Raw genomic sequence first — 26,294 nt, 5'->3', positions numbered from 1 at the left:
AGACCCTACCAGACCCAACCCTAACCCTTCCTTTACGTAGCACGACTTACATTTGAGTACATTTGGGTAATTCGTCGGACCCGCATGTTCCATTCTAAATTAAAGTGTATGGTCCGACGCAGCCGGGGTTTGATCCACACACCCAGTGGACGCTCTCACCAAAACACCAAGTTCGCTTTTCCCCCATTGGGATTACGGGGGTTCTGATGAGGGATTGAAAAATCGGATTCTTCGATGGATTGCAAGGTTGGGAAACAGTTTTGTGGTTTGTGGCGCGTTCGCTTAAAGCACGTTTCGTACCGAAAATACCACACAACTCCCAATGACTCTTTACGTACCGAATTACGGTTCCTCATCCTGAAGCACCTCGCAGAAATCATCATTCATAAATAATTAACGACACGAACGAGGTGACGACGTGCTTTTACAGATGAGGTGATTCCATACATTGATGATTAGCACACAATAGTCAATACTCGACATTAAAAGATCAAATTCACTGAATGTTGCGAAAACCCGTCTGGTACCTCCGTTGCGATTTCCTCTTTAAAATTCGCATGTTGGGAGATTTAAAAAACGCTTACAAAGAAAATTTCAGTTTAAAAAATCCGAGAGGCGCCGAAAACACGCCCTGCTTCACAAGAAATCCGCGTGGAAATGCTTCCCTTGTCACCACAGGATACAATTGTGACGTCGCCTTCCTCGTCCTTAAATAATTATCGGATCCGACGTGACGTCACTTCCTGGCATTGGCCTTGAATCCGACCGAGTGACATTCAGGGTGGGTGAAAACAAAACTCTCCGCTGTATTGATTGCGTCAGCGTTGCAGTTGGTTCACCTCGGTTTTTAGCTTCTGTTTCGATCGCTTGGTGATCGCTTCCGGTGAAAGTACCCGGATGTTCGGATCCAAGAATTACGAGTTTAACCGCGATCAGATTGGTGGATTCTAAGTCTTCAACGTTATTTTATTTATTAATTTTGAAAAATCGTTATACTGTATATTTATTTTGGGGAACAGTTTGTGGTGTTGTGCACGGAAGGTACGCTAGAGGGGGCGTGGCCAATAGGAGGTGGAAGGTACGCTAGAGGGGGCGTGGCCAATAGGATGTGGAAGTGGGGGGTACGTTAGAGGGGGCGTGGCCAAAAGGAGGAGGAGTTCCGGCCTCCGGGACCCGGGTAGAGGACGGAGCATGGAGAGGATAGGAACAGGACGTGTAGGGCCGATGTTGGATTGAATAAAATTGTTGGACCTTCCTGAAATCTTCATTCTTGGAGTACTTTACGACACAACAAATTGGAGACGAGAATGGGATTGAACTTGCATCCACCGACATCCTTTCTGCAAAACCCGGGTGAGCCCTCGATGCCTTTTACGGCCTGGACTCGTGTCTTTGAAAACTACGTGCTGGCGATAAAGGAGACTACACTGGCTGATGCTAGAAAGCGCGCACTTTTGATACATTGCTTGGGCACCGAAGGTCAGAGACTCTTCCATACACTAACAGTGGCTGATAAAAGCTATGAGATGCACTTGAGGACTTGAGGAATTTTTTTTTGTCCCAAAAGCAATTGTTTTTATGTTTTGCTATGCATTATGTTTTGCACTCTGTCAAAGCGTCTTTGGGCTTCCTGAAAAGCGCTATATAAAATAAATGCATTATTATTATTATTATTATTAAGAGTTAATGTCGTGGCAGAACGATATAAATTTCGGCAACGTGGTCAGGAAAATGGCGAATCTACGGCACAATACATCGCCTCATTAAGGGAGATGGTCGTCACATGCGAGTTTGGAGAGCGGGCAGACGAAATGATCCGGGACCAGCTGGTCGAGAAAACAAACTCACCTCACATTAGAGAGCGGTTACTGCTAGAAACGGGACTGACATTACAGAAAGCTATAACCATCGCCAGATAGACTGAGTCGGCAATGGCGGAGGCCAAGGGGCTGCTAGCGCCATACAGGCCAAACATACACCCTGTGCAGACACAGGATTCGCAGAGCAGCAAAATACCCTTTAGACTCGCTGGGAGAGGTATTTCAGATCAGCGATCCAAACTGGCTCAAGAGAAGACGTGTTATACTATAGATGCGATTCTGGAAACCACACAGCTGCCCAGCAAAGGACTGCCGTTCTGGTGCAGTGCTGGCAGAGAGGTTTTACCTGTACGTAGTACACCTTGGTGGGTACGGAAAGCGGAACGTTGTCTTTTAAGATCTCACCGGAAGCTCTGAAAATGAGTTTCTCATTGTGTGCCAGTGCCACTACCTGGTCGAAATTACCTACCTGTTACCTGCATGTTAATTCGGAATGTGTCAATGTTCAGTGAGATTAATGTAGTGTGACAGGGTGCTGCAAATCGTGGTGGAGGCATCTTACCTTTGAGCTGTCTATCTATATGCATCGATGTTGGATTTCCCATATTCCTATAAACTGTCGGGTTGGTGCTTCACAAGGACATTAAGCCGGGTGTCCCGTCTGCTGGCATGAGTTTTGTGGACGTTAAAGGAGAACGGACATGAGTATAGACATCAAATGCTTAAGATTAATTAATTGTAGCAACAAAAAAGATTAAGTTTGGCGCAAAAATTGTTGCTCCAGCATGCGTGAATCGTGAGATATCTGAGTTTTAAAATGCCAATAGCAGACGATTTCTCTCGCGCCGGCCAGCATCTCGCGATAATCTGCCCTCCACGATGTGACGTCATCGGAGGAAGCTGATGTGACTGCGCAATAGTAAACAATGGCAGACACCGACTCCGATCGTTGCGTAAGTCTGGATATCAGCGATATTTCTGACCAATCTGATGCGGAAAATGAAGAGAAAGTTAATAATCTTGGGGAATCACACTCGATTCTCCCATACAGATTCGAACCATACCGTCCAGAGGGTGAAGAAGAGAAATCGTAGGACACAGACACAATGGCGATCGATTTTGATCTCGGGCGCCTCCAAAATACTGAATGGTATTCATTTTTATGTCTCTTTTAATTGAAAAAGTTTCTTTTTCTGGTCAATGGAATACATAACTAATTTTTTAATTAATGTTCGGTGCCGTGAGGCAAGAAATGGATAGAAACACAGAAACGAAATACGACTTTATTGACTTAGTGCAGCACTGCAGGTGTATCAGTTGCAGTGTTCATGTACAAGCTTTAGTAACAGGTGCAGTTGTGGTAATTGTGAGGCCATGCCACAGGTGAATGAGTGCAAGTGCTGCAGGGAGATACCTAAAGTTAGAGAGGAAATAGAAAACGCTGGAGTACTTTCATGCATTATCAACCACCCTGGTTTTGCACCATGCTGTTTTGACACATATGTGCTGCGAACAGCTAACTACGCCTACATTGACCATCATGGAAAGCACGGGCCATCACAAAGAAACCAACATGAGTAAGTTCTACACATCATCCCCAAACTATATTTAACCCTCTGGGCCTTAGGGCTGATGCAATAAGCTGTGCTGTGCGCCAATTGATCGGCCCTTCAGGCCCCCGAGGGTTAAAATGTAAATTCAAACACTTTTTTTTTTTCTTTTTTTTTTGTATACAGAGTCGAGGCTCGTGAAAGAGCTAACATTTATCAAACAAACAAATCAGACAAACAAGCAAACAAACTATATAAAAAGGGGAGCGGTCGACAAGATGGGGAGAGAAGGGGAGGAAGCACACAAACACAACATTTGAGAGCAAGGACATCGGGAGATGTGTGGGAGGGAGAGGGCCTGGGGGGAGGCAGGATAGGGACAAAACGTAAGGCCACCAAGGACTTCCAGGAAAGAAGTCAAAGGTCACCTAAAAAAGTGGATTTGGGGTGAAATTAGCCGGGGTAGAAAAGATCAAGGTTTTGGATTGGGGAAGATAAGAGATGGTGGTGAACAGCCGTTTTAAAGACCTGGAGGGAGGAGTGGGATTGAAGAGAGTGAGGGAGTTTGTTCCAGAGGCGGGAGAAAAGAGGAATGAAGGAGTGAAGGTGAGCAGAGAGTCTTGATTTTGGCAGTTTAACCATAAGAGGGTTGCAGGCTGATCTTGTGCGACCTGCAGGAATATTTGGGGGACAGAGCCCAGAGAGAGCTGGGGGAGCAAGGCCGGAGAGGAGTCGGTAGAAGACGGAAAGACCACCAACCTGCCTGCGGTGAGTAAGTGAAAGGCCCTCGGAGATAGCGTCATCGCGGGAGATTCCAATGATTCTGAACGCTTTGGTTTCAACAGCATGAAGACGAGCTAGGTGTGAGGCAGGAGCACCAGCCCAGAGGGGAGAGCAGTACTCCATTGAGCTGCAGATGAAAGCCTTGTATGTGGTGAGGAGCTCAGGTGTGCCAAGGAAGGACTTCGCACGACGGAGGATGCCCAGTCGGCGACTGGCTTTGGAGGCCAGCTTGGAAATTTGGTTTTCCCAGGAAAGATCATGGCAGATAGTGAGACCCAAAAGCTTGAGTGACAGAACTTCTTGGAGAGGATTATTCAGAAAGTAGATGGGAGGGTTGTCCAGTCGGTCTTTTCGGAGAGACATCGTAAGAGTGTGAGATTTGTCAGGATTGAAAGACATGTTCCACTTGTTTGCCCAGTCTGTGATTTTGTCCAGGTCTGCAGAGAGTGAGGAGTCTGCAGACTGCCGATCTGAGGGATGAGGAATGGAGTGGCAGAGAGTGGAGTCATCAGCAAAGAGATAGAGAGGATTTTCAAGAGAGTCAGAGAGATCATTGATGAAGACCAGAAAAAGCACAGGGCCCAGAACACTGCCGTGGGGAACTCCAGCCTGAACAGGAAGAGGAGATGAGAGAAAACCATTCAGGGCCACACGTTGACTACGACTATAGAGGAAGTCCGCCAGCCATGCGTGGAGATTTCCATGGATACCAAAGGAGGAAAGTTTGGTGAGCAGAGCGGGGTGCCAGACCGTATCGAAGGCACGTGATATGTCGAGGGAGACAGCTCTAATTTCCTGTTTGGCATTGAGGACCTCCATCCATTGTTGAGACAGCAGAAGCAGCATGTCCAGAGTAGAGTGACCTGGTCTGAAACCAAATTGATGATCAGAGATCAAGCCATTGGAGAAGAGGAAAGATTTCATATCCGAAGCAATGATGGATTCCATGACTTTGCTGATAATTGGGAGAAGGCTGATTGGTCTGTAGTTGCTAGGATCTGTTTTTGCACCTTTTTTGTGCAAAGCGGTGATGTCGGCTGATTTCCAAGCAGATGGCAGTTGACCTTGAGCAAAAGAGAGGGTGAAGAGAACAGAGAGAGGGAGTGAAAGAGCGGAAGAACAGGATTTTAGGACCCATGGGCTGATGCCGTCAGGTCCAGTTGCAGAATCAGAGTCGAGGGTTGACAGAAACTTTTCCACCTTGTCAGGAGGAAAGGACACAGAGTCCAGGAGCAGCTGGGTACGACTGGGTATGGTGGGTACAGAGAGGGATGGGTTTGGGACACAAGATTTAGAGGCAAACACAGAGTTGAGGCATTCAGCTTTTTCACGTGCGGAGTCAGCTGTGTAGCCATTTGAGGTAAGGGAGGGGATGGAGGGGGAACAAACACCAGAAACAGATTTGACCAGACGCCACCAGGATTTGGAAGAGGGAGACAGATAAGAGAGTTCGGTCTTGAGAACGGAGAGATATTGTTTCCTGGCTCTCCTGAGGGTGGACACACTTGTTTCGGGCTTTGTGAAAGGAAATGAGATTTCCTTCCGTTGGATTTGCTTTCCAGGAGACGAAGGCAAGTTGTTTCTGGGCAACAGCCTCACCACAGGATTCCGTGTACCATGGACGGGAGGAAGGGTATGACAACTGAAGACGAGATGGGATAAATCTGTGCATGAGAGAGAGCAATTTACTTTGGAAGAATTCCCAGGATGAGTTGATGTCAGAGGTGGTAGAGATGGGAGACCAGTCCAGATGATTGATGGCTGCTTGAAGACCGTGCCAGTTGGCCTGAGTGAAATGCCAGACTCGTCGACGCTGAGGAGGCTCTCTGAGAATGGTCAGAGAGATGTCCACTTTAACAAGCACATGATCAGATGAGCCGATTGGAGCAGAAGACGAGCAGCAGACATTTTCAGGGAAGTTAGTCATAACCAAGTCCAGAAGAGAAGATGCTCCGTTGACTGAGATCCGGGTTGGGAAATTGACAGATTGTGTCAGTCCCAGTGAGTCGCAGAAGTCCTTTGCTGAGGAGCCATGGCTGGTGAGAGAGGTACCCACACCCAGCCAACTGGCATGGTGACAATTGAAATCACCACATATGAGAAAGAGAGAGTTGGGATGAGTAGATAGAAGTTGATCCATATTATCAGACAGCGAGATGTAGATGGAGTCATCACTGTTTGGTGGACGGTACAACACACATATGAACAAGAGGTGGGAGCGAAGGGGAAGTCGTAGCCAGAGGTATTCTTGGGGGTGAGGTGGAGAGAGTGCAGTGCAGGGCGAATGAGGAAGAGAGTTTTTGATAAAGATAGCAACCCCACCTCCAGGACGAGGCTCAGGTCTATCGTACCGGAGGAGGGAGTAACCCGGGAGAGATACTAAGGAATCAGAGACATCATGAAGGAGGAAAGTTTCTGTTAAGCAGATCACGTCTGGTTTGACAGAAGCAACCTGTATGGAAAGATCAGTTAAGTTTGAACGAAGGCCCCGGATGTTTGAGGTCCATACCGTTAAAGAGGAAGGGGGGGGGGGCATCGGATACAGAACAGGTGGGAGGAGGGGTAGGGTAAGATGTGGAAGACGTAGGGAGAGCTGCTGTAGGTGTGTCAGAGATTTCAGAATAGCTCGGAGAAAGGGAAGGATGGGGCGGACAAAAGGTTTGATGGTGATTGGGTGAGGCACAATGAGGTGTTATTTGAGGAGGGGGAAGAGCGAGGTAGAAGGTTGGGGGAGATGGAGGTGAGAGTTGGAAGGGGGAAGAAGCGTGGAGGACGCTTTGAGGAGGGGGAGTGAGAGAGGAGAAATTGAGAAGAAATGAGGGTGGGGAGAGTTGAACGGGAGGGGCGAGGGGGGAGTTTAGGAGGGAAGGGACAAGGGGAGGGATTTGAAAGGGATGGGATATGGGGGAGATTTGGAGGGGAGGGGTGAGGGGGGAGTCTTGGAGGGGAGGGCGAGGGAGAGTCTTGGAGGGGAGGGGTGTGGGAGTACTTAGTGCATTTATACATTTATTTATACATTTATACATTACTATGTACATTTATGCATTTTTAAGTGCTACCGACATGATTTTAGATCACTTAAATAATTCTTGTTAACAGCAGATCATGATAAAAAATGTATCTTTTCATTAAAAGTCTGGCGGTATAGAAAGCTAAAAGGCAATTAGGGATGAAAAAAAAATACAACCTTTGTGACGTCACATGGGTTTGGCAAAGTATTTGTGCAAATAATTGGCAAGGGATTTCCACAGACAGGATGTAAATAGGTTCGACAATTTGTTTGACCAATAGAAATTCTCGGAGATTATAAGAATTGACTTAGAAAGTAACATTTTAACCATCTGCCCTTATCACCTACTGGCATGCTGGTAGCATAATGTAAGTATAAGCAAAAACATACGTATTTCCACAAGATGTAACACTAATAAGAGATTTCTAACGGTTGGAAATTTGTGTTTCAGGAGATACATATTTGTAGCGTATCATCAGTTTGTCCGCTTGTGTTGGGGTCATCTCGGAAAAGACAATCGTGTGCCATTGCCGTCATGTGTGGTCAACAAAATACGTCATCATTTCCCAGCTGCAGACTACGTGGGATTCAAACATCCACAGCAGAAGAATTAGAGGCTGCAAAGCGGCTCTGGAGCAGAGCGACAGCTTCATCCTTGGCTGGATGACTGACACCAGCACACAGCGCAGGCGGTTGATCAATGTTTGGTGTCTGTCTGTCTTTTGCTGATGTTGTGCACTGTGCAACAACTACCTCCATGATCTCTCTCACGTACTCTGCAATCACAAACATGAGAATAATACTGTGCAAGATAAATGTCTGTTGCAATATAAAGTTCTTCCATGAAATAAGAATTTTAATCAAATGTGTAATCATGCAGTGTTGTTTCTTCAGTGAATAGAGCATACTTTGGAGAATATTATTGAAATTTGTACCATATGTAGGGTCTTTCAAAATCTTCTTCACAGAATACTCTCCCTTCTTCCACTTTGGAAAGTTGATGGCATATCGTGCCTGTCCTGCCGCAGTCCTCTGCTGTTCTCGACCAGCATTCTCGTTAAAATGCATGTCTGCGAGGAGAGTTCTAAAAATCATAACATAAATAATTTGTGACGTGTGTACGTCACACAAGAATCTATAACTTTCTAAATCAATAAATGATAAAATTAAAAAAACCTGCTCAGTTGACCATGGTAGGAGAAGGAATACATCTTGGGTGCAAAGTGATTGAGGAGGCTGTGGAAGGCCTCGAGAGAGGAGGTTTGCTCTTGACCAGACAGCTGTCTCATGTCCCTCAGCAGAGCAGGGCTACGCACAAGTTTCTCCAGCTTCACCATTGCTGGAGTACCTGCAACAAGCATGACATGTGAATATGCAACACTAAATGAAACTTAGTCAATAATCTTATGACAATAACATGAACATTTATCACTCACATGGATGGAACCACTGTTTTCTGGCTTCTCTCCCAACCAGTGGAGCGTGTGCACATGAAGGGAAATGAGGGTTATCATGGACATGAATATTGACAAGGTGGTTGAGGATGGATGTCCACTTTGCAGTGATGGTGTCTGGCTGTCCTGGGGGTGTGGAGCTGGCGCACCAGTACAGGTGATTGATGATGCTGGCCATCCACTGCACAATTCCATGGCATTCTTTCTCTTTTGACAGAGATAGCAATTTCTTCTTAACACCTGCAAAAAAAGAGAACGGGAAAAATGCATATTTCCCATAGAAAGAACAAAGTTCGATCCAGCTTTATAATGTAAAAGCGTTCACCACCTTTTGCAATGTGCCAAACGTCAAAGAGGTGTTTGACTTCAGGTGCATTTTCCTTCATCCATTTCCTAACCTGGACATGCCTGTCCGTGACCATTGTGTCTATGGACAGGCCTTCTTTGCTCAGAAATGCCATCACTCTTTTCAGCCCCTCCTTCTCCATGTGGCATGAGCTTGGAACTTCATTGCACTGTAAACATAATCGTGTGTTGAGAACATCTAAGTCAACTTAAATTGTCCACAACCAATATTCTATGTACCCACACTAGTTCTATGTGTATGTCGGCATATATCTGCTGATGTTACCTGAACAAGCTCAACATCGATGATGACTTTGGCCACCAGCTCCATGATAGCATAAGAGCCAAACTTCGCCGAGTGTCCTGGCGAGTCACAGCGTCCATCCCCACCAAACATCAAACCTCTGCGCTCTGCTTGCAGGGATGCCACGAGCCACTTTCTGTTCTCCAACCAAACGTGTTTTATGGCAGGAAAAAGCATCATGTTCTGGTGTCGCGAGAAAGTTCTCGATGAAATTCCTGCCACTCTCATATGGTGGAGAACCTTGAGTACCTTGCTTGGTACAGCACCTGACATGAGAATGCCAGCTGACAAAATGATATTGCCAGCAAGTGACTTGCCTATATAAGGCTGACTCTTCCACTCTGTTGTCAGAGAACATACACCACATTGAAAATGCACCAGCAACATGGTGCCGTTTGTGTTATGATCCACCTTGAGACCCGTCTCTCCACACCAGCTGCAGCGCACCAACTTGAAAAGTCGCAGCAAGCTGCTCCAGAAGACTATATACTTTGTGTCGTCGAGGACATTGTTTGTCTCAGGAGTCTGTTGCTCGGAGCTGCAACTGTCGTCAGTCTCGTCAGCAGATGAAGGCAGGTAGTCGTTATCACTCTCATCAAGAGGTGCAGGGCTGTCACAGCCGACATCTCTTCCAGCAGCTGCCACAGCATCATTTTGATGGCCACATGTTACACAGTGGCCTGGCAGTGGCTAAGTCTGTGTGCCAATGTGTGACACATGGCTGAGCACATCAGTTTGAGAACCTGGAAGTCATCAGCAAACATTAAACATCAAAACAATTAACAAGTGAAAAGTAATAGAATCATAAAAAGCATATTAATAAATAATACAGCAAGTAATACCTTTGTGTTTAAGAGTGCCGAGCTTGGTTTGTGACACCTGAACACGCACGTGTCGTCTGGTGCAAGGCTGAAGAGATGTCTCTGTTGACTGAACCTGGAAATAAACCATACATATTTCTCATTAGTTATGCGATTACTTCGCTAAAAAATTGCAAAAACAAGAATTATGCTGTGGCTATTATTTGTAACAAAGTGACGAACCTCACTGGACACAGCCTCACAATCAGCAGGTGCCTGGCTCTGATCACATGTAGAAGTTGTAGCAGCAGGTTGTGCTACTTTGAGAAGTGATGAAACTTCCTGTGAATAAATAAATAATATGTATCACAAACCACAATTTCACCTGCATGTAGTGATAGAAATTTCGAATATAGGTCACCAAATGTCAAATGTAAACAAACAGAAGCCACACAACTCACCCTTTTCGTTGCTAGTTTTTCTGCAGCTTTCGATTTGCGTGTATTTTTATCTGGTTTCTCTGCCGAACTAACGAAAATAGACGGTACAGCTGAGGGAATGAGCACCCGTTTATGTTGTACAGCAAATCCCAAACTTGCTTTAAGTTGTGGGATTTTATTGAAACTAGCGCTCAGAATGTTCGCTGCATAACACCGACGATGAAGTTGGCATCCACTTCGGCCGTGTTCTCTGAACTTGTTTCGTCCAAATATCTCTCAGCTTAACATCCTTCGGGAATTTGAAAACGGAGACAGTTTCACTTGGACAATTAGAACAACCAGCAGCCACACAACGACTGGGCATGATTCCAACTGATCGTAACGAAAACAAAGCGATGTTCTGATCGTCACGAAGCCAACAAGGCTTTAAGAACGAAAAACTGGGTTACTTCGCAAACGTAATTTCCGGTTTGCGGTTTTGACAAAACTGATTTTGCTTGTTCGGCGATATTTTGACAAATTCTAATAAAACCGCGAAGATATTTGTGAAATGAACTCAATAGAAGTGTTTAAGATATGTTTATGTTTCGAAATCTGTAAAGTTGTTTTGGTCGTTTCCGTTCTCCTTTAACCTTTATTTCATTACAGGTACCTTTCCTCCAAGTCTTCCATCACCATGTTTGCTGCCACAACAGATACCGGAGAGCCCATGGCGGTACCAAACACCTGTTTATAATATATCCCGTTAAAAAGGAAATAAGTGGAGGACAGGCAGGCACTGAGCAGATGACACACATTTGAGTCATTTAACATGCTGCCCACCTGTTTCCAGCAATCGTCCTTTAATACACGCAGACCACCCACCTCCACGGACAAAGCTATGGGCACGTGAGTAAATCAGGACACCACATTGAAGGACACCATGGATTTGTGCGGTTTGATGGTTACATGCTTCACTGTCTGAACAAAATCCGAGCTGTTGCGTAAAGTTCGCTTCGTTTTTCCCACCAAATGCTTCAGGATGTTGGAAAGAAACTTAGACAAAGCATATGATGGTCCATTGATGCATGAGATAATGAGATGTAGAGGAACCCCTTCCTTGTGTACTTTCAGCAGCCCGCATGCCCTGGGGGCAACTCCACTGCTACTGTACAATATTGTTTGTAATGTGTCGCCGATAGTCGACCTGTTCTTTTCATTTCAGCGAGCAGCGAGTTCAACCCACATTCCTCCTTTTTTGTTGGATCCGAGGGAAGCTGCTCATAGGTCGATGTGCCTGCTCGCCTCTGAGCTGGGCAGCCTTGGGTTTGAATATAAAATGAGTGAAGTTCCGAAATACGTCGTCCAATTTGCATGTGACGTTTTATTTGAGCGACCAAATTAAAAACTATTGTTGTTTTGCGAGCCGTGATTGTGGTTTTGGGGTGGTCATTCGGATGTAGGACTCGGTATCGTGCTATTGGTCTCGCGAGATCTCGGAGACGGTGGGAGGGATTTTCGAAGCTCCACACGGTCTCCACGTTTTTCGAAGTTAAGTCTGTTCACAATTGTATTTTGTCGAAACTGTATTTATCTTTCGGTGTGTGAAGTTATTGTGTGCAACTTTGGTTGTTTCTCGGTGTTTATCTTTCATAAATTGATCGTCTGTTTGCCGTGTCGCGAGCAAGGCCTTTGCCACGTCGCGAACGATTTGAAATCGAAGTTAAGTGATTGTTCCCATTTGTAATTTCGTTAAAACTGTATTTATTTATGGTGTTGTACGTATATTGTGTCCCGACGAAGATTTTTCGGTGCAAATCTTTCATACCTGTATTGAAAATCGTGTTAATTCGTGTCGTGTCTTGAGGCCTTGTACAGTGTACACTGTACAACCTTGAGGCTTTGTTTTTCTCTCAGCGGTCCGTCGTTTGTGATCCAATAACTTTCGTTCTCTGTATTCCCAGTCTTTTCACCCATAGCCTACTTCCTTGTGTAAATCTCAACTCAAAAAAAAAAAAAAACATTTCCTTCTCTGTTCTCATTCGTTTATTCATTCTTATTCGTTCGTTCGTTCTTCGACCACGTGTTTCTCCCCCATTTCCCCAGATAGTTTTCACTGTTATTAACCTTCAATGTTTACACTTTCCCCTCAAGTTATGTATTCCGTCATATTTTATAACACCTTTTTCTTCTTCTTCTTTAAAAGGCTGCTTTCGACTTGCTCACCAAATCAATTCATCCGAAAAAAAATATCCATCTCCTATAGTGCCTTTTTTCTACATTCCCTAAACTCTCCTGCACTCCATCCTCCATCCAGCGTCCTTAAACGTATTTTTAACTCGAAGGTCACAAGAAACTCATTTTGCAATAAATGTTCGTTTCCCATAAATCGTACACTTTCTAAAATCCAATCTCACCCCTCCCCTCCAAATCTTCCCCATAACCCCTCCCCTCCAAATCTTCCCCATCACCCCTCCCCTCCAAATCTTCCCCATCACCCATCCCTTTCAAATCTCCCCCCTTGCCCCCTCCCTCCTAAACTACCCCCTCACCCCTCCCCGCCAAGACGCCCCCTCGCCCCTTCCCTCCTAGACTCCTCCCTCACCCCTCCCCTCCAAATCTCCCCCATATCCCATCCCTTTCAAATCCCTCCCCTTGTCCCTTCCCTCCCAAACTCCCCCCTCACCCCTCCCCTTCAAATCTCCCCACCCTCATTGCTTCTCAATTTCCCCCCTCTCACTCCCCCTCCTCAAAGCGTCCTCCCCGCTTCTTCCCCCTTCCAACTCTCACCTCCATCTCCCCCAACCTTCTGCCTCGCTCTTCCCCCTCCTCAAATAACACCTCATTGTGCCTCACCCAATCACCATCAAACCTTTTGTCCGCCCCATCCTTCCCTTTCTCCGAGCTATTCTGAAATCTCTGACACACCTTCAACAGCTCTCCCTACCTCTTCCACCTCTTCCACATCTTACCCTACCCCTCCTCCCCCCTGTTCTGTATCTGATGCTCCCCCTTCCTCTTCATTAACGGTATGGACCTCAAACATCCGGGGCCTTCGTTCAAACTTAACTGATCTCTCCATACAGGTTGCTTCTGTCAAACCAGACGTGATCTGCTTAACAGAAACTTTCCTCCTTTATGATGTCTCTGATTCCTTAGTATCTCTCCCGGGCTACTCCCTCCTCCGGTATGATAGACCTGAGCCTCGTCCTGGAGGTGGGGTTGCTATCTTTATCAAAAACTCTCTTCCTCACTCGCCCTGCACTGCACTCTCTCCACCTCACCCCCAGGAATACCTCTGGCTACGGCTTCCCCTTCGCTCCCACCTCTTGTTCATATGTGTGTTGTACCGTCCACCAAACAGTGATGACTCCATCTACATCTCGCTGTCTGATAATATGGACCAACTTCTATCTACTCATCCCAACTCTCTCTTCCTCACATGTGGTGATTTCAACTATCATCATGCCAGTTGGCTGGGTGTGGGTACCTCTCTCACCAGCCATGGCTCCTCAGCAAAGGACTTCTGCGACTCACTGGGACTGACACAATCTGTCAATTTCCCGACCCGGATCTCAGTCAACGGAACATCTTCTCTTCTGGACTTGGTTATGACTAACTTCCCTGAAAATGTCTGCTGCTCTTCTTCTGCTCCAATCGGATCATCTGATCATGTCCTTGTTAAAGTGGACATCTCTCTGACCATCCTCAGGGAGCCTGCTCAGCGTCGACGAGTCTGGCATTTCACTCAGGCCAACTGGCACGGTCTTCAAGCAGCCATCAATCATCTGGACTGGTCTCCCATCTCTACCACCTCTGACATCAACTCATCCTGGGAATTCTTCCAAAGTAAATTGCTCTCTCTCATGCACAGATTTATCCCATCTCGTCTTCAGTTGTCATACCCTTCCTCCCGTCCATGGTACACGGAATCTTGTGGTGAGGCTGTTGCCCAGAAACAACTTGCCTTTGTCTCCTGGAAAGCAAATCCAACGGAAGGAAATCTCATTTCCTTTCACAAAGCCCGAAACAAGTGTGTGTCCACCCTCAGGAGAGCCAGGAAACAATATCTCTCCGTTCTCAAGACCGAACTCTCTTATCTGTCTCCCTCTTCCAAATCCTGGTGGCGTCTGGTCAAATCCGTTTCTGGTGTTTGTTCCCCCTCCATCCCCTCCCTTACCTCAAACGGCTACACAGCTGACTCCGCACGTGAAAAAGCTGAATGCCTCAACTCTGTGTTTGCCTCTAAATCTTGTGTCCCAAACCCATCCCTCTCTGTACCCACCATACCCAGTCGTACCCTGCTGATCCTGGACTCAGTGTCCTTTCCTCCTGACAAGGTGGAAAAGTTTCTGTCAACCCTCGACTCTGATTCTGCAACTGGACCCAACGGCATCAGCCCACGGGTCCTAAAATCCTATCTCACCCTCTCTCTGTTCTCTTCACCCTCTCTTTTGCTCAAGGTCAACTGCCATCTGCTTGGAAATCAGCCAACATCACCGCTATGCACAAAAAAGGTGCAAAAACAGATCCTAGCAACTACAGACCAATCAGCCTTCTCCCAATTATCAGCAAAGTCATGGAATCCATCATTGCTTCGGATATGAAATCTTTCCTCTTCTCCAATGGCTTGATCATCAATTTGGTTTCAGACCAAGTCACTCTACTCTGGACATGCTGCTTCTGCTGTCTCAACAATGGATGGAGGTCCTCAATGCCAAACAGGAAATTAGAGCTGTCTCCCTCGACATATCACGTGCCTTCGACACGGTCTGGCACCCCGCTCTGCTCACCAAACTCTCCTCCTTTGGTATCCATGGAAATCTCCACGCATGGCTGGCGGACTTCCTCTCTAATCGTCGTCAACGTGTGGCCCTGAATGGGTTTCTCTCATCTCCTCTTCCTGTTCAGGCTGGAGTTCCCCAAGGCAGTGTTCTGGGCCCCGTGCTTTTTCTGGTCTTCATCAATGATCTCTCTTGGCGTCTCTTGGGGTTGGCGTCAGGAAGGGCATCCGGCCATAAAAAAAAAACATTGCCTCAAAAAGAGAACCATGACAATTACAACTACATGTGGGCAGGGTACAGCCCGAAGTGGAGATCGGTTTCTGAGGTTTGGGACATGGAATGTAGGGACAATGACAGGGAGATCAGGAGAAGTGGTGGAAGTATTGGTCAGAAGAAGAGTGGACATTTGTTGTGTGCAAGAGACGAGATGGAAGGGAAGTGGTGTGAGAATGGTGAAGGGTAGGCAGGGACAGAAATACAAGTTTGTGTGGCAAGGGTGCTTGGAGGGCGTGAATGGTGTTGGTGTCCTGTTTTCTGAGGAGTTTGTAGACAGTGTGGTGAGTGTGACTAGAGTGAGTGATAGGTTGATGATGGTAAAAATGATGATTGGAAAGCTCTTGGTGAACGTCATCTCGGGATATGCTCCGCAGGTTGGTCGGAGCGATGAAGAGAAGGACAAGTTCTGGTGTGCGATAGAGAAGCTGATGGAAAACGTGAAAGATGAGGAAGTTGTTGTGGTAGGAGGAGACCTAAATGGACATGTGGGAAGGAGTATGGATGGTTTTGACGGAGTTCATGGGGGTTACGGATATGGTGTGAGAAATGGAGAAGGTGAAAGGATTTTGGAGTTTGCTGATGGAGCTGATTTGTTGATTTGTAATACTCAGTTCCAGAAAGAGGATAATAAGCTTGTTACATACACGTCAGGTGGGTCGACGACAACCGTTGACTACCTGATGGTGCGTAGGCGAGATAGGGGGCACCTCCGAGACACAAAGGTGATCCCGGGGGAGGAGGCTGTTTCACAGCACCACTTGGTTGTCTGCGACGTAAGGGTGAAAGGTGCGAGGAGAGCTCGGCGGGTGAAGTACCAACCGAGAATGAAGGTGTGGAGGTTGAAAGAGGTGACAGTAAGGGAGGCATTAAAAGAGAGGCTGAGTAGGGTCGAGGATGATGTGGTTGAGCTTGAAAGTGGTTGGATGTCAATAAAAGCTTGTCTGTTGGGAGCCGTTGGTGAGGTATGTGGATGGACAAAAGGACCACCGAGGCACTCGGAAACATGGTGGTGGGATGATGAAGTTGGAAAGAGGATTGACGAGAAGAGGAAGAAGTTCAAGGAGTGGCAGAAGGCGAAGGGTACGGGAGCAGAAACAGCAGAGTATGAAAGTTATAAGTAGACTACGGATTTTTATGTTAAGAAAATAGGCCTTTTATGTTTTGAAAAGCGGAATTTTTTTTTTTTAATGTGAAAAAATCCCGAAATATTTTTTTCCCCCGTTTTATTCATTTTTTATTATTACCAAGTTTTTCAGAAATCAGTCAAAAAAAGAACAAAAAATGGTAAGCTTTTTCCTGCACAACATTAAGCATTCTGGGCTAGCAAACAGGTAAAAAATGACGTTCAGGTACCTTTATTGCAACCGCATTGTTTGATAAGTAGAGGACTAGAAGAAATTGACAAGACCCTTTTAGGAACGGTTAAAGTAGGTGTTTGAAATCATTATCTTGGTAATGTTCTCCTTGGTGAGGCGGTGTCGGCGGTCGGTGAGGACGTTTCTGTAGACGGAGAAGGACCTTTCCACGTCGACGCTGACGATGGGGCAGTATCTCAAGAGGGGGATGTCGGCAAGCTTGACTCCAGCCGGCACACCAACCTCAGATCCGTGCTGATCTCCATCCAGGATCAAAGCCACTGTCCTCAGCACACCAATGTCGGGATTGCGCTGCAGCACCGCCTTGAACTTGGTGAGCAGGATCTCCTTACGGCAGCCTCGGATCTTTTCGAGCTCCTCCTTGGCCTGATCAAGGAGCTGGAAGGCCTTGGCCAGCTCCATGCCGGCCTCCTCCAGCTGCTTAAGGATCTTCGGGATGAACGACACGTGGGCATTTAAGAAGACCAAACTGAGCTTGATGTCCACCTTTCCGAACAGGCCCTTGGCACTCCGGATTGCAATCGCGTCGTCATCGTTCAGCTGGTCCACAATGTCCTTGACGGCCTCGAAGTGCTCGGCGTAAAACACCGCGGCGTCGATCCACGTCCCCCACCGAGTCAGAATGGGCTCCGGGGGGAGAGAAAGATTGGGCTGCTGCTCCCTCCAAAGGACAACACGCGACGGGGCTTTGACGAACACCTTCTTCGTCGTGGCAATCAGGTCGTTGACGTCCTTGAACATTTCTCGGACTGTCTCGCAGACACGGTGGAGCGCGTGGGCAATGCAAGTCACAAGCAGCAAGTCCGGGAAGGGTTCCGTCAGGGCATGGCCGGCCTTGATCATATAGGCCGCGGCGTCGCTGACAAGGACCTTGAGGCACTCCGGCTTGAAATCAGGCCAAAGATAGCGCAGCGTGTCATTGATTGCGTGCACGATCTCCCCGGAGTTGGTCTTCTCCAGAAACATGCACTGGACGAGGTGGGGACGAAAGTACCCCTCCTTGGACAAGCGTCCCGCGATGATGTTGGCCACATATCGACCTGCCGAATCGGTCGTCTCGTCGACGGACAGCCAGATGGGCTGCTGTCCGAGGTCGGCACGGATCCCCGCCAAGGCCTCATCGTAGCACTTGTCGAGGTAGTGCTTTCGAATCCAGCTTTCATCGGGGATCTGGAGAGTGATGTGCTTCTCCAGGAACGACCGGAGGGCAGGGTTTTCCAATTTCGACCATGGGATGCCAGCGGCCAGCATGGCCTTGCACAGCTCCTGAGCCACAACGTCGCACTTGTGCCTCTTTCCGCCACCAAAGTCCTCCATGGTGGCTTGCGTGACCGTCCTCTTCTTCTTCAAGGCCAAGTTGCTCTTGTGGCGGTCTCCTCGGACATGTTGGGCCAGCTCAGACTTCTGCTTCGCCCGGAAAGTCTTTTCACAAGCTCGACAGAAAGCCGTGTCACTCGACACGTACTTGAAGGTGGCCCCATCGCCGCCAGCGTTGAATTCCTTCAGCCACTTGTCACGAAGAGCAGCACTCATCTTGATAGGAGACTTGTTCACACTTTGTGTACACTCTCTCACTGTAGTACACCGCCTCACTGCTGTACACGCTGGGGACGCAATGCACGCAAGTGGACGCAACGTTTTGTTTTTGAGATCGATCGCAGTTAAAAATTTCGATCGCAGTTAAAAATTTCGAAAAATTTCCTATTTTTTTTTAGCGTTGCCAGACATTTTCGACCAAAAAGGGCATTTTATTTTATTTTTCCCAAAAAAGGGCGAAATATTTTTTTGCTCCGAAAATAGCAAAAAAAAATTTTGCGCGCAAAAAAGCCGTTTTATGTGAAAAAATATTTTTTATTTTTTCACATAAAAATCCGATGTGCAGTTATAAGGCAGCCAGGAAGGCTGCAAAGAAAGAGGTAGCAAAGGCGCAGGAGGCGTGTAGGAAAATGTTTGGAGAACGCTTGGATTCGGAAGAGGGTCAGAAAGCAGTATTCAGGATTGCAAAGCAGATAGCGAAAGAGAGGTGTGATGTGATGGGGGTGAGCTGCTTGAAGGATGAAGTGGGACAAATCGTTGTCGACCCAGATGGAATTAAAGGAAGATGGAAAAGATATATGGAAATGCTGTTGAATACAGAGAATGAATGGGATGGCAACATAGAGAGTAACCCAGTTTTAGGACCGGCAGAGAAGATAACTGAGAAGGAAGTTGAGGAAGCGATAAAAGCAATGAAGGGTAGAAAAGCGGGAGGGCCGACGGGAGTTGTGGGAGATATGTTGAAGGCAGCAGGAAGTTGGGGTGTGAAGAGAATGACAGAGATCTGTAATCTGGTGGTGAAAGAAGGCCGCATTCCAGTGGATTGGGAACTGAGTACCCTCGTCCCTCTATACAAGGGGAAAGGTGACCCTCTGGAGTGTGGCTCGTACCGAGCGATAAAGTTATTGGAGCATGGAATGAAGGTATTGGAAAGGGTGTTGGAGAGGAGGATAAGGAAGAAAGTGAAGATCGACGAAATGCAGTTTGGATTTATGCCAGGAAGAGGAACGACAGACGCGCTTTTCATTGTGAGGCAGTTGCAGGAGAAGTACATGGAGAAGAGGAAGAAGTTGTTTCTTGGGTTTGTTGATCTGGAGAAAGCATTCGATCGGGTTCCACGCAAAGTATTGACATGGGCATTGAGGAAGTTAGGAGTGGAGGAATGGTTGATCAGAGTAGTGATGGCAATGTACAAAAGAGCACGCACAGCTGTAAGGACGAAGGACGGGAACAGTGGTGAGTTTGAGGTGAAGGTGGGAGTGCATCAGGGGTCGGTACTAAGTCCACTACTATTTGTAGCTGTGATGGAGGTGCTGGCTCAGAACGTAAAGGAGGGTTTACCGTGGGAGTTGTTGTATGCAGATGATCTGGTGTTGATTGCGGAAAGTATGGATGGACTGAAGGAAAAGATGAACACGTGGAAGGAATGTATGGAGACAAAAGGTCTGAAGGTGAATATCGGAAAGACGAAGGTGATGGCAAGTGGTAAAGCATGTGGTGAGGTGGAAAGAACTGGGAAGTGGCCCTGTGCTGTGTGTAGGAAGGGTGTCGGAGTGAACTCCATTCAGTGTACAATGTGCACTGAGTGGGTTCATCAAAAATGTAGTGGTCTGAGAGGGTCATTAACCAGTGTGGCAGCTACATTCAAATGTAAGGTGTGCACAGAGGGAGCTGCAGATGGAGGAAATGTTGAGTTGGATCTTGGAGACGGCGTGAAGCTGGAAGGTGTGAAGACATTTTGCTACCTCGGAGACATGCTGAATGGAGAAGGTGGATCAGACTCGGCAACGGTTGCTCGAGTGAGATGTGCATGGAAGAAGTTTTGGGAATTGAGTGGCGTGCTGATGATGAGGGGAGTGTCGTTGAAGCTGAAGGGAAAGGTGTATGCTGCATGTGTGAGAAGTGTTATGATTTATGGGAGCGAGACATGGGTAATGAACGTAGAGCAGCAACGAAGGTTGGAAAGGGTGGAAATGTGAATGGTTCGACGGATGTGCGGAGTATCGTTGAGAGAGAGGAAGACAAATGATGAATTGCGAAAGATGATGGGAATAGAGCCTGTGATTGATGCTGTGAAGAGGAACAGGTTGAGATGGTTTGGTCATGTGTTGAGGAAGGATGAAAGTGACTGGTTGAGAAGAGTGATGGAAATGAATGTAGAAGGAAGTAGAAGACGGGGAAGACCGAGAAAGACTTGGCTAAAGATGGTGGAAGAAGAAATGCGGGCAAGGGGGTTAACAAGGAGAGATGCAGAAAATAGGGCAAAATGGAGAAGATTGTCATGGGGACCGCAAGGCTAACCCCCGCTCTAGCAGGGAAAATGGCCTTTAAAATGCATGTTGTTGTTGTGTATCAATGATCTCTCTGACTCTCTTGAAAATCCTCTCTATCTCTTTGCTGATGACTCCACTCTCTGCCGCTCCATTCCTCTTCCCTCAGATCGGCAGTCTGCAGCCTCCTCACTCTCTGAAGACTTGGACAAAAGACTGGTCAAACAAACCAGGAAAAATCACAGACTGGTCAAACAAGTGGAACATGTCTTTCAATCCTGACAAATCTCACACTCTTACTATGTCTCTCCGAAAAGATCGACTGGACAACCCTCCCATCTACTTTCTCAACAATCCTCTCCAAGAAGTTCTGTCGCTCAAGCTTTTGGGTCTCACTATCTGCCATGATCTTTCTTGGGAAAACCACATTTCCAAGCTGGCCTCCAAAGCCAGTCGCCGACTGGGCATCCTCCGTCGTGCGAAGTCCTTCCTCGGCACACCTGAGCTCCTCACCACGTACAAGGCTTTCATCCGCAGCTCATTGGAATACTGTTCTCCCCTATGGGCCGGTGCTCCTGCCTCACACCTAGCTTGGCTTCACGCTGTTGAAACCAAAGCTTTCAGAATTATTGGAATCTCCCGCGATGAATCTATCTCTGAGGGCCTTTCACTCACTCACCGCAGGCAGGTAGGTGGTCTTTCTGTCTTCTACCGACTCCTCTCCGGCCTTGCACCCCCAGCTCTCTCTGTGCTCTGTCCCCCAAATATTCCTACAGGTCGCACAAGATCTGCCAGCAACCCTCTGATGGTTAAACTGCCGAAATCTCGGCTCTCTGCTCACCTTCACTCTTTCATTCCTCTTTTCTCCCACCTCTGGAACAAACTCCCTCACTCCCTTCAATCCCACTCCTCCCTCCAGGTCTTTAAAACAGCTGTTCACCACCATCTCTTATCTTCCCCCATCCAAAACCTTGATCTTTTCTACCCCCGCTAATTCACCCCAGATCCACCTTGTTTGAAATTCCAACTTCTTTCCTGGAAGTCCTGGCAGTGTCCATATGTTTTATACCTCTCCCACCGCCCCCTTCCCATGCCCCCCCCCCCCCCAAAGCCCGCGCCCTCTCTCAGATCTCTCGATGTGTCCATGTCTCTCGGTCCCTGCTCTCAAATGTTGTGTTTGTGTCCTTCCCCCTCTCTCCCCATCTTGTCTACCGCTCCCGATGTTATATGTTTTATGTGTCGGTTTGTCTTTTTGTGTGATTAATGTTCGCTCTTTCACGAGCCTCGATCTTGTATACAAAAAAAAAAAAAAAGGGATGGGTGCAGGACGCACACCAGGGGCCGTGGCGCACTTGTACCAGGGTGTTTGGCTGGCACGGCGTGTGCTGAGTATACGTCATACGTGTGTGTTGAGCTAAGTCAGGTCAGGGTGTGCGTGCTGAGTTTGAGGGGGGGTGACGTCATCACGTCGAATCGCTTCGCGCGAGGGAGGGGGGGTGACGTCATCACGTCGAATCGCTTCACGCGAGGGAGGGGTCACGTTTTGTTCCATTTGGACATTTGAATTTCCTTTGTCGGCAGAAGGACCATGCGATTGGTTGTGAAGTCACACACACACACACACACACACACACACACACACACACACACACACACACGACTTTCTTAAATAGTGAAGATAAAGTCCCTGAGATATTTAGGGATCGCATGGCTGAAGATAGTATGTAGAGTTTCTTCTGCTTCAAACAAGGGTACGGTATCCAGATTAATAATGTAGAACGATTAAATAATAATGATTAAACAAAGGTGTATTGGAACATGTTGCGATTCCGACTGCATGGGACCGGGCTGGCATTGAGTTTGAGGGGGGAGGAGTGTATGGATTGGGTCCCGATCTCGCGACAGGGCGGGGTGTGGACCCCTGTGGACAAAGGGGCACGTTTGTGGTGTGAAAAGTCCTGCAGAGCAAACGTGCGAGTCAGGTGTGTTTGAACAAATTAATAAATGGTTTTGTGAATGATTTTACCCCTGTCTGTCTGACCGTGTTCATGAAGCTGGTAATGGAGTTATAGTGGTGCAACAGGGATTTCGAAGAGGCAGGCAGGTACACGGAGAGGAACAAAGCTGCGGGACCATGAGGCCTGCGAGGCGATTCAATGGAGGGCCAAAGTTGAGCGTTCAGGAGCTGAAGCGATTTAGCATCGGAATGCATCACTCCGAGGACCACCAGCTGTTCCAGGGAGGTAAGGTGTGAAATATGGGAATGTGATCTTGTGGACAATCTGTGAATGTAATGACAGGTGCATTGGCATGGTTTTGCTTGTAAAATGAGGTATATACACGACCGGTCAAAAGTTTTAGAAACACCTCAATTTTTCCAGTTTTTATTGAAATTTACACAGTTTAATGTCTCAATGTACTCTGAAATTAAGCATGGAACAAATAAACAATTGGAGATAAAAAAGAAATCATAGAATCATTTTGTTTAACAAAATTTACTTTAAATTTTTGACTCAGCAAAGTAGCCACCTTTTGCAGATATAACCGCCAAACACACTCGTGGCATTCTTTCGACAATGGAAATCAAATGTTGTTCGGGAAGTTCTTCACAACACTGTTGCAATGTTCCCACAAATGTGTTGCACTTGTAGGTTGCTTTGCTTCCACCCTTCTTTTCAGATCTCTTCCTCCCTTTGCTTCCACCCTTTCAGATGACTTCCTCTCTAGTCGTAGTCAACGTGTGGCCCTGAATGGGTTTCTCTCATCTCCTCTTCCTGTTCAGGCTGGAGTTCCCCAAGGCAGTGTTCTGGGCCCTGTGCTTTTTCTGGTCTTCATCAATGATCTATCTGACTCTCTTGAAAATCCTCTCTATCTCTTTGCTGACGACTCTACTCTCTGTCGCTCCATTCCTCGTCCCTCAGATCGGCAGTCTGCAGCCTCCTCACTCTCTGCAGACCTGCACAAAATCAGACTGGGCAAACAAGTGGAACATGTCTTTCAATCCTGACAAATCTCACACCCTTACGATGTCTCTCCGAAAAGACCGACTGGACAACCCTCCCATCCACTTTCTGAATAATCCTCTCCAAGAAGTTCTGTCACTCAAGCTTTTGGGTCTCACTATCTGCCATGATCTTTCCTGGGAAAACCACATTTCAAATCTGGCCTCCAAAGCCAGTCGCCGACTGGGCATCCTCCGTCGTGCGAAGTCCTTCCTTGGTACACCTGAGCTCCTCACCACTTACAAGGCTTTCATCCGCAGCTCTATGGAATACTGCTCTCCCCTCTGGTCTGGTGCTCCTGCCTCACACCTAGCTCGTCTTCACGCTGTTGAAACCAAAGCGTTCAGAATCATTGGAATCTCCCACGATGAAGCTAACTCCAAGGGCCTTTCACTCACTCACCGCAGGCAGGTTGGTGGTCTTTCCATCTTCTACCGACTCCTCTCTGGCCTTGCCCCCACCAGCTCTCTCTGGGCTCTGTCTCCCAAATATTCCTACAGGTCACACAAGATCTGCCTGCAACCCTCTTATGGTTAAACTGCCAAAATCAAGACTTTCTGCTCACCTTCACTCCTTCATTCCTCTTTTCTCCCGCCTCTGGAACAAACTCCCTCACTCTCTTCAATCCCACTCCAACCTCCAGGTCTTTAAAATAGCTGTTCACCACCATCTCTTATCTTCCCCCATCCAAAACCTTGATCTTTTCTACCCCCGCTAATTTCACCCAAACTCCTACACTTTTTTTCTTTTTTTTATAAATACCAACTTCTGTCCTGGAAGTCCTTGGTCCCCTTGTGTTTTATACCTCTTCCCCTCCCCCCCCCCCCCCCTTCCTACGCCTCCTCCCCCCAAGCCCTCTCCCTCCCAGACTTCTCCCTGCTCTCAAATGTTGTGTTTGTGTGCTTCCCCTTCTCTCCCCATCTTGTCTTCCGCTCCCTCTTTTGATATATTTTGTTTGTCTGGTTGATTTGTTTGTGAAATAAATGTTAGCTCTTTCACGAGCCTCGATTCACTATACAAAAAAAAAAAAAGAAGATCATCCCAAACTAGCTCGATGGGTTTAAGTCTGGAGACTGTGCTGGCCATTCCATTATTTGAAGCCTACCGTCTTGTTCTTTTCCTCGAAGGTAGTTTTGGCATAGCCTGGAGGTGTGTTTAGAGTCATTATCTTGCTGTAGGATGAACCCCTGACCAACTAGGCATATACCAGAGGGTATTGCATGGCGCTGCAAAATGCTGTGGTCGCCCTTTTGGTTCAGGGTGCCAGTCACTCTCGATCTCGATCTCGTTTAATCAAGCCAAAGTAATAATTAATAGATAAATCGCTGATTATTATAGGTACAGTCACGTGAAAAAGTAAGTACAAAAAGTAAGTAAAAAAAGTACACAGCATGTAAAGTTTTGACTTTTTCAACATATTTCAACATACAGCTATTTGATCTTCATTTCGACAATATTGATAGATAAAGGTGATATAATATAACAAATATCATGAAACATTTACATTTTGTAGTCCATTGTATAATTTAAATAAACATGAATGCAAATTTCGCATGTGGAAAAAGTAAGTAGACCCTTGGCTCTAATCGGTGGTATTGCCCCCTTTGGCAGAAACAACCTCAAGTCGGCGTTTCTTATAACTGTCTATCAGTCTCTGACATCGACTGAGAGAAATTTTTGCCCACTCCTCCATGCAGAATTCTTTCAGCTGTGCGATGTTTGAGGGGTTTCTTGCATGCACAGCTCGTTTCAAATCCCCCCACAACATCTCGATGGGATTTAGATCCGGGCTTTGACTTGGCCATTCCAGAACCCTCCATTTCTTTCTTTTCAGCCATTCCTTGGTGGATTTACTGGTATGTTCAGGGTCATTGTCATGTTGCAATGTCCACCTTCGGTTGAGCTTCAACTTTCCGACAGATGGCCTCACATTATCCTCAAGCACCCTCTGGTACAATGAAGAATTCATAGTGGATTATATGATGGTGAGCTGCCCAGGCCCTGATGCAGCAAAGCTGCCCCAAACCATAATATTTCCACCACCATGTTTACAGTTGGTATCAGGTTCTTGTGGTCAAATGCTGTCTTTGGTTTTCGCCAAACATGTCTTCTGGTACTGTGGCCAAATAGCTCTGCCTTTGACTCATCTGTCCAGAGCATATTGTTCCAGAAGTGCTGGTCTTTGCCGAGGTGTTCATTGGCAAACTTTAGTCTTGCCCTTATGTTCTTTCTGGACAGCAAAGGTTTCCTCCTGGCACACCTCCCATGTAGATCAAATTTGTGCAGCCTCTTTCTAATGGTAGACTCATGCACTTTGACATCAACAGTGGCAAAAGCTACCTGTAGGTCCCGTGGTGACATTCTGGGGTTCTTAGAGACTTCTTTCAGCATCTTTCGGTCTGCTCTCAGGCTGAACTTGCTGGGGTGGCCTGGCCTGAACAAGTTGGCAGTTGTTTGGAATCTTCTCCACTTGTAGATGATCTTCCGGACAGTCGAATGATTGATTTCAAATTGTTTGGAGATCTTTTTAAATCCCTTCCCAGACTCGTCAGCATCTATAACCTT

General features: G+C 46.9%; 2 protein-coding genes and 1 long non-coding RNA gene across 11 annotated transcripts in view; 1 reads left to right on the top strand and 2 right to left on the bottom strand.

The window, feature by feature from the left end:
- Nucleotides 1-1,128: 1,128 nt before the first annotated feature.
- LOC144891325 (transcription elongation regulator 1-like) overlaps nt 1,129-26,294 on the top strand; it is a 573,096-nt gene continuing 547,930 nt past the window's right edge. The window contains exons 1-4 of one of the 9 annotated variants that reach the window (XM_078774189.1): nt 1,129-1,479; nt 11,155-11,221; nt 11,339-11,394; nt 22,782-22,970. In XM_078774189.1, the coding sequence (XP_078630315.1) occupies nt 1,308-1,479; nt 11,155-11,221; nt 11,339-11,394; nt 22,782-22,970 (484 nt within the window). In that variant the 5' untranslated portion in view covers nt 1,129-1,307. Of the gene's footprint in view, nt 1,480-11,154; nt 11,450-22,781; nt 22,978-26,294 lie in introns of all 9 variants that reach the window. The other 8 variants (XM_078774187.1, XM_078774188.1, XM_078774190.1 and 5 more) reach the window with 8 other exon arrangements.
- On the bottom strand, nt 8,155-9,861 carry LOC137424213 (uncharacterized). Its single transcript, XM_078774159.1, has 4 exons — nt 9,249-9,861; nt 8,600-8,857; nt 8,340-8,511; nt 8,155-8,216 (listed from the first exon to the last, which is right to left on the bottom strand). Exons 1-3 carry the CDS (start codon nt 9,651-9,653, stop codon nt 8,494-8,496), a joined length of 681 nt encoding a protein of 226 aa, XP_078630285.1. The 5' UTR covers nt 9,654-9,861; the 3' UTR covers nt 8,155-8,216; nt 8,340-8,493.
- LOC137423445 (uncharacterized) lies at nt 9,972-10,447 on the bottom strand. Its single transcript, XR_010983707.2, has 3 exons — nt 10,310-10,447; nt 10,109-10,202; nt 9,972-10,009 (listed from the first exon to the last, which is right to left on the bottom strand). It is a non-coding gene; the product is annotated as an uncharacterized LOC137423445 (long non-coding RNA).

Source organism: Myxine glutinosa, chromosome 3, assembly GCF_964187855.1.
Source record: "Myxine glutinosa chromosome 3, kmMyxGlut1.1, whole genome shotgun sequence".
In the NCBI taxonomy this organism is placed as follows: domain Eukaryota; kingdom Metazoa; phylum Chordata; class Myxini; order Myxiniformes; family Myxinidae; genus Myxine; species Myxine glutinosa.
Note: the sequence above shows the minus strand (reverse complement) of the source record. Positions and strands in the feature narration are given on the sequence as shown.